This window comes from Bos mutus, chromosome 15 (assembly GCF_027580195.1).
Source record: "Bos mutus isolate GX-2022 chromosome 15, NWIPB_WYAK_1.1, whole genome shotgun sequence".
Classification (NCBI taxonomy): Eukaryota; Metazoa; Chordata; class Mammalia; order Artiodactyla; family Bovidae; genus Bos; species Bos mutus.
Window position 1 is genome coordinate 7982243 of NC_091631.1, and position 8484 is coordinate 7990726.

Consider the following 8484-nt stretch of genomic DNA (forward strand, 5'->3'; position numbering starts at 1 on the left):
CCCTGAAGACACCACATGCCCAAGGCACACCCTGAATCTCTCAAGAGGCTCAGTTTACAGGCTGCCAGAATGTGTACGCAGTAAACTGGTGCTCTGGCAGGAACAGGAAGAAAGGTGAATATACAACAAGCAGAGGCCCTGGGCTGCTGGAAATTCTCCCTGCGGTGGGGACCCATGCCACATTACACAGCATCCAGATTCCAAACCCATAAGGCACTGTTTTCATAGGACAAGGAGGAGGGCAGGCACAGCTCAAGTTGCCCCTTATACATTCCCTGAAAAAAAACTCATGCACAGCTAATTCCTGACCCCTAAGGTATTAGAGGGGATGGGGAAGGAGGAAGGATGAAAAAGTAGACCTTTACTGGGCTCAGCTTATGACAAATAAAAGGCAGTGTTTCTTCACGCCCCAGGGAGAAAACCTATAGGATCTTCCCTGCCACCAATCCATCGCCGAATCCTGACACTTGTACCTGCAGATACAGGCACAGTCCAAGCAGTTCTCCTCCACTGCTAAGCCACCAGTCTCTCTTGTCTACATTATTGCAATAGCTTCCCTCCTTCCTTTCCTGATCATTCCCTCATCCCCATTCTCCCTGAGTTGAACCTCCATCCAGCAGTCTGAGTCTAACTCATCTTTTTAAAAGAAAAATCAGATCCCACTGCTCTTCCTTTGAACCCTTTCCATCCCATTTAGTCTAAAATCAGAAGACTCACCATGTCCCATGAGACCCTACAGATTTAGTACCATTCCTGTCCCCATTTCCTTTCTGACCTCATGCCAGCCTCCAGCCAGTAAGCCCCTCTGCCGTGCCTAGAACTGCTCTGGGGACTTTGTACTGGCTGTTCCTTCTGCCTGGAATGCTTTTCCCCCAGATATCTACAAAGCTCACTCCCTGTGACAGGCAGCCTCCAAGATGGCCCTCAGTGACCCCCTACCTCCTGGTATGCAGGGCCTTGCATAATCCCTTCTCCTTGAGTGTGAATAGACCTAGTGACTGGCTTCTAATGAGCGGAACATGCAGGAGTGTGTGTAGACCTAGTGACCTGCTTCTAATAAACCAAACATGCAGAAGTGATGGGATGTCACTTCCAAGACTAGGTTACAGTCAGTGGCTCCCATCTTGGGCACTCCTGATCTCTCATTCTCTCTTCCTCTCTTGGATCGCTTTACCCAGGGGAAGCCAGCTGCTGTGTCATGAAGCAGCCCCATGGAGAATACCACGGGGGAAGGAACTGAGGGCTGCCAATAACCACGTGAGTGAGCTTGGAAAGGGATCATCCTCCTGCCCACTCTGTAATCATGTGAGTGAGCCTGGAAATGGATGATTTCCCTGCCCCACCAAGTCTACAGATGAGACCACAGCCCCAGCTTCATCGCAACTTCCCAGAATATCTTCAGCCTGAAGCACCACCCTGATTCCTGAATTCCAGAAACTGTGATCTGTTTCTTGTAAACTGCTAAGATCTGAAACACTTTGTTACACAGCAAGAGATAACCAATGCAATCTCTTTCTTTTTCCAGGTCTCTGCCGCAATGTCACCATATTAAAGTGGCCTTCTGCAACCACGTCACCTAAATAGCAACATCCCCAGCCCACCCCACCAGTCCCTATCTAATTACCCTACTTTACTTTTCTCTACAACACTAACCACAACATATTTTATATATTTATGTTTGTTCACTGCCCGTCTCCCATATTAGACTTATACACTCCATGAGGGCAAACTTTATTTTCGTTCATGGCTATAATTCTGGCATATAGAAGAGTGCCAGCACCTGGCACATGCTCAATAAATAAAGACTATTAAAGGTTTATTTGTGCCAGCTCTCTGACCTCTGAAGGTACTACTAGTAATAATTTATAATAACTAGTAAAAATTAGCATAAATAATTTATATTATAAAATGTAGTATATAATTAATATATGTATTATATATTAATATTAATTGTATTAATTAATATATTAAATATATATCTATATTGTATAATATGTAAATATATAATATATATTTATATACATTTATTATATAATATATAATATACATTATTATTTATAATTATAATATATAATGTATAATTTATAATTATTATATATAATATATATTACACATATATTACATACATATATACATACATGCATATATACATATACATACATATATACATATACATATATATAATATGTAATATATATTATATATTGTAATATAAGATATTATATTATTATATATATTATATATATTACATATATATTGTATTATATATAGTATATATTATTATAATATATTACATATATATTGTATTATATATAGTATATATTATTATAATATAATAATATATAATATTGTATTATTTTATATACTGTATTATATATAATATAATCTATATGATGTAATATATGCTGCTAAGTCACTTCAGTTGTGTCCGACTCTGTGTGACCCCATAGAGGGCAGCCTACCAGGCTCCCCCGTCCCTGGGATTCTCCAGCCAAGAACACTGGAGTGGGTTGCCATTTCCTTCTCCATTGCATGAAAGTGAAAAGTGAAAGTGAAGTCGCTCAGTTGTATCTGACTCTTAGCAACCCCATGGACTGCAGCCTACCAGGCTCCTCCATCCATGGGATTTTCCAGGCAAGAGTACTGGAGTGGGGTGCCATTGCCTTCTCTGATGATGTAATGTATATAATTATATAATAAATATAATTATAATTATAAATTATAAATATAATTATAGATTATATAATATAACTATATTATATATATTATATAATACAATATATAATCATTTATATAATTAAATGTAATCATATATTAAATATACAATATTTATAGTATATGATATATAAATAATATATAAAATATATAAAATAATTATGAATTATAATTATAAGTATAAATTATATACTTAGAAATTATATAAATATAATTATAAATATATTATATTAAGTTATACTTATATTATATAATATATGGTAATATAACTATAATAAATAATAAACTACAATCATTATATAACTATAAATTCTATAAATATATAACATTAATGTATAATATATATTAATAATATATTATATAATATAATTATTATATATAATCATAATATATTAATATATAATATATGTTGCTGCTGCTGCTGCTGCTAAGTTGCTTCAGTCATGTCTGACTCTGTGCAACCCCAAAAATGGCAGCCCACCAGGCTCCACCGTCCCTGGGATTCTCCAGGCAGAACACTGGAGTGGGTTGCCATTTCCTTCTCCAATACATGAAAGTGAAAGTGAAAGTGAAGTCGCTCAGTCATGTCCAACTCTTAGCGACCCCATGGACTGTAGCCTACCAGGCTCCTCCATCCATGGGATTTTCCAGACAAGAGTACTACTGGAAGTGGGTTGCCATTGCCTTCTCCCATAATATATGTATTATATATTATATATCATAATATATGTTATAAAATAATAATAAATTATAATATTTATAATTATAAATCAAAATTATAATTATAAATTATATAAAATAATTATATTATATTATATTATATCATAATATATATTATATACTATGTTATATATTAATATATATGTATTATATTATAAATTGTATATCATATATTATAATATATTATATGCATTATATTATATATTATATTATATTATATATTATATATTTATATTATATATTATATGATATTTATATTATACAATATACAATGATATATGATATATTATATTAAATATATAATATATAATTAAATGTAATCATACATTAAATATATAATATTTATCTTATATAATATATAAATTATATATACTATATTATATATAGTATATTAATATATTATATAGTTATATATAATATATTATTATATAATTATTATAACTTACTTCCCTGGTGGCTTAGAGGTTAAAGCATCTGCCTGCAATCAGGAGACATTATAACTTATAATATATATAATATATATATTATATATCATTTATATATTATATAAGATAAATATTATATTTAATGTATGATTACATTTAATTATATATTATTATATATAATATAATATATAATATAATATATATTATATAATTAAATCATATTATATAAATATAATATAATAATATATAATTATATTATATATTATTATATTATTATTATATAATATATATGATTATATATAATATATAATATACACAATTATATATAATATAATATATAATATTATAGTATTCATATAATAACTAATAATTGCTAGTAATAATTTATAATAATAAACCATAATCATTTGATATAATTATAACAGTTATAATAAATTATTATAATTATTTATAATATTAATTATATTATAATAACATAATTATTACATATTATAATGATACAATTATTATAAGTTATCATAATTTAATTATTATAAATAATATTTAATATTAATAATTTTATTGATAATTTTAATGATTAGATTATCATTTATAATTATTATAATTTATAATAATTGCATTATTATAATGTGTAACAATTATGTTATTATAATAATACATTAATAATAATATCAACTACCACTTATCGAATGCTGTATGTGAAGCACTGTGCTAATAATTTATATACCTGATAACATTTAGTTGTGACAGAACAGAATATAGCAGGTATTGTTACCCCAATATAGAAATGAACTGAGGTTCAAAGACTTTAAGTAGTTAGCTTAAGAATATACAACTTTAAAGTGAAACAGTTTCAGCCTGAACCCTAGCTCTATCCCAGCTCTAAAGGTGAATAGGTGGGCTGTGGATCAGAAGCCATATAAGAGCACTCCATGGTTTCTGAATTCCTCCCCCACAAATCAAGTTTCTCTTAATTATAAGTGGGCCATTTTCTGATTCAGGTAATATATTGGGACCTCTCTAAGCAACACTGGAAACCCCACTGGAAGTCAGAAGTCCGTAACTCTAAGGTGACAAGAGCAAGCTGGGTGCTGCCTTATCGTTCAAGGTGGGGTACCCTCCCCCAGTTCTCTCTTGGGTCCCAGTGGGGAGGGGGTGTCACTCACACTGGGGTTCTTGTCCTCATCATATTCATCCATGTGGTAGGTCCTGTAGCCCTCCTCCGCTGAATCCCAGAACCATTTAATGACGCTGCCTCTAGAGGACAGGTAGGGGCTGCTGGAGGAGAGCTCGGCAGCGGGGTCACCCACTCCATAGAACTTCAGCAGCTTCTCGTCGGGTTTTCTGGAGCATTCTCTTTCCAGACCATCTCCCTTGTTACTGGGCAGGCCCTGTATGGAGTCTGAACCTGGACAGGCGGTAGTCATCCTGAATTCCTTCTGAGGGAGGGTGAACATCTGCAGAAAAACAAAAGCATTCAATCTCTGATCTGATCAAGGACCTTTCATAGCACCAAGCATCAAAAATGAATTGGGGGGGCTTCCCTGGAGGTCCAGCAGTGAAGACTTCACTTTCCAAAGCAGGGAGGTGAGGGTTCAATCTCTGGTGGGGGTGCTAAGATTCCACATGCTGTGTGGTTTAAGAAACCAAAACTTAAAAAAAAATAATAGTAATATAAAAGTTCAATAAAAGCTTAAAAAGTGGTCCACATCAAATACAAAAAATCTTTAAAAAAATGAACTGGGAGGCATGGGGCCCTCCCCCCTCTCTATCTCCCCTTCCTTTAAGTTTATATAGTTATCACTTCCTGTGTCCCCTACTAGTTGTAACCATGTGTGCAATCGCTTCAAGGCATCAACCCTACTAAAGGATTTACAAGCAGAGGGTTTATTTGCTACTAATGGCCGCTTCTGCTTGCTTTACGTTTGGAGAAGTCTTTGATTCTGCAGGCTAACGTGTCACCAGCTTCTTTTTTCCCTTCTTGCTGATCTCAATTAAAAAAAAAAAAAAAGTTAAAATTTTCTGACTTCAGGCAGAAAGGGCCTGGAGTCCACGGGTCTTGCGGTGACTGATGTGAACAGGAATAAAGGACAGAATGAGATTACTTGGTGACTTGGAGCAGACAATGGATGAGGCCTGAGAGGAGGGAAATGGGGGTCTCTGCAAGTGCAGGGACCCGGGCAGCGCCTAGAATTCCATCTTCAATCCCAAACTGGGGCAGTTCTGGCCTCAGGGAGAGGCTGGTCTGATCCTGTGCTCTGGTATGAACTCCACTTTCTAAGCCAGTGTCCTCTTGGGCAACGTGGGTGTAACGGTAACTATCTCATAGGGTAGCCCTGGTGAGGACAGAAACATATGAGTTGGTGTAAATGGCTTAGGATAAATCCTGACTCATGGCCGAAGTACAGTAAATTATATTTATATTAACTGTTATTATAAAACTCCCTGCCAATTTCCCTAGTCCTGATGCCCAAGCCTCACAACACCTGATGATGGGGGACCAACCAGCGGCTCAGAAACGCGGGGTGGGGGGGCTGCCCGGGTTAAATTTTGCTCCATGAAGTCATTTCTAGGTCCTCCCCCAACTGACTGGGCCTCCTGAGCCTTAACTCGGTTCACCACCCCCCACTCCCCCTTAATCCCCCTCCCCGCAGCCTTGGACAGCGGAGAGTTCAGAGCCGGACACCCACGTGGCCGGCCTCGGAGATCCGCGAGAGGGCGGCCAGGGCGGGTGGCAGAGAGCAAGGCCCCTGCAGGACGGCGAGCGCGCGCGAGCCGGCTCCCGCTCTCCGGGAGGAAGTGAGAGTTGGGGCCGAGGGCTTCGAGACGGAAGGACCGGGACTTGCGCAGAGAGACCTAGAGCCCGAGCCCCCGCGGGTCCCCCTGCTCTGCAAAGCGGGTATCACACCTCCTCGGCGGAGCTGGAGGCGCCGGCACCCGAGGCTCCGGGGACGCGCGGTCTCTGTCCTCGCCCGGACGCGTCCACCGCCGCTGAGCGGGGCGCAACCGGGCCCAGGCATCCGCACAAGGGCCCGTCCGCGCAGGGGGCGCACGAGGGGCCGCACCGCGGGGCTGGGGCCCACCAGAGCCTCTCTCCCCGAGACCGGCTCCCACCTTTGGCCGCCCAAGCCGGAGGGGAAGCCGGGGAAGGGGAGGCGGCCCGCGGCCTGAGCCGGTCCAGGAAGAGGCGGGCCGCCTGCTGCCACCGCGGCGCTCTACGGCCTCGGCGCGCTTGACCGCCTTCCAGACCGGGTCTCCCCGCCCCGACACACGCGGGCGCCTCCCTCTGCTCCAGGCCTTAGTTTAGCCAGTTTAAGGCAGTTACCAGGGTTACTGGGCAAATATATGCCTTGTTGGGGCCTATGGAAAAGCCTTTTGGAATTAAGGCGTGTGCATCCTTAAAACATCCTTCTACTGAGAGAGCTTTTGACCTTGTCGTTTCTCCTCCTCCTTTCGTACTACAGAACGCTTGTTGAACTCTACCTTAGACCTATACATTCTGAGACTTTGGAAAAGAACTAGACCTCCCAGGACCCGGGCCCACTCAGAGCCTTGAATAGTAAAAGTCTCCTTTTCCCATGGAAAAGAAAAACTAGCAGGATCCGTCAGTACAGTATATGTGTGTGTGTGTGTGTGTATACATATATATACATACATATACACATATATACATACATATGTATGTATACATACACACATATATACATATATATACATGTATATATATTAATACCTAGAGCAGTTTTTTAAAAGTCAAAAGTTATTAACTAAGAATGGAAGTGTTAGTGGCTCAATCGTGTCCAACTCTTTGTGACCCCATAGACTGTAGCCGGCCAGGCTCCTCTGTCCATGGGATTCTCCAGGCAAGAATACTGGAGTGGGTTGCCATTCCCTTCTCCTGGGGACCTTCCCAACCCAGGGATCAAGCCCGAGTCTCCTGCACTGCAGGTGGACTCTTTACCTTTGAGCCACCATGGGTGGAAGCCCCCGTATACTTGGCCCTAAAATGTCTCAATTTCAAAGGATTGAAATTGGTAGTTTCTGTTCTCTAATCACAAAGGAATTAAACTAGAAATCATTAACAAAGATAGCTGAAGGACCCCAAATATTTGGAAACTAAATATTTGCTAAATAAATTATAGAGTTGGACACAACTGAGCGACAGAACTGAAGAAATCACAAGGAAAAGTAGAAAACTGAATGATCATAAAAACCCAGCTTATCAAAATTTATGCGATGTTGCTAAAGCAATGCTTGGAGAGAAATCAGTAACTTTTAAATGCTTACGTTTAGAAAAAACAGCTTAAAACTTTTGGTCTAATCTTCCCTACTAAAAAGCTAGAAAAATAACAAATTGAACCCGAAGTTTAAAAAAGGAAATAAAAAGTAGAAATGAAACAGAAGAGAAACATATGGGGGAAAAAAAATCAATGAAACAAAAAGTTGGGTCTTTGGAAAATATTAATACAATTGATAAACATTTAAATTAACTGATCAAAAAATTCATTTCAATACCAGGAAAGAAAATTATAACACAATATCCTTCATGAAAATAGATGTAAAAATTTTAACATCAAAGCCAAATCCAACGATGTATAAAAAGGTGATGTATCATGACTCTATG

The 8484-nt window shown here is 38.1% G+C and overlaps 1 protein-coding gene and 1 long non-coding RNA gene across 5 annotated transcripts in view; one reads left to right on the forward strand and one right to left on the reverse strand.

The window, feature by feature from the left end:
* LOC138990983 (uncharacterized) overlaps positions 1-1785 on the forward strand; it is a 24041-nt gene extending 22256 nt beyond the window's left edge. The window contains exons 3-4 of the long non-coding RNA XR_011467000.1: positions 1179-1257; positions 1526-1785. This is a non-coding gene — a long non-coding RNA (uncharacterized lncRNA). The remainder of the gene's footprint in view (positions 1-1178; positions 1258-1525) is intronic.
* Positions 1-7107, reverse strand: part of ACCS (1-aminocyclopropane-1-carboxylate synthase homolog (inactive)) — a 21134-nt gene extending 14027 nt beyond the window's left edge. The window contains exons 1-2 of one of the 4 annotated variants that reach the window (XM_070383526.1): positions 6975-7107; positions 5027-5317 (exon numbers count right to left, since the gene is read on the reverse strand). In XM_070383526.1, the coding sequence (XP_070239627.1) occupies positions 5027-5317 (291 nt within the window). In that variant the 5' untranslated portion in view covers positions 6975-7107. Of the gene's footprint in view, positions 1-5026; positions 5318-6550; positions 6722-6768 lie in introns of those variants that run through there. The other 3 variants (XM_070383525.1, XM_005905136.3, XM_070383527.1) reach the window with 3 other exon arrangements.
* Between the last annotated feature and the right edge of the window lie 1377 nt (positions 7108-8484).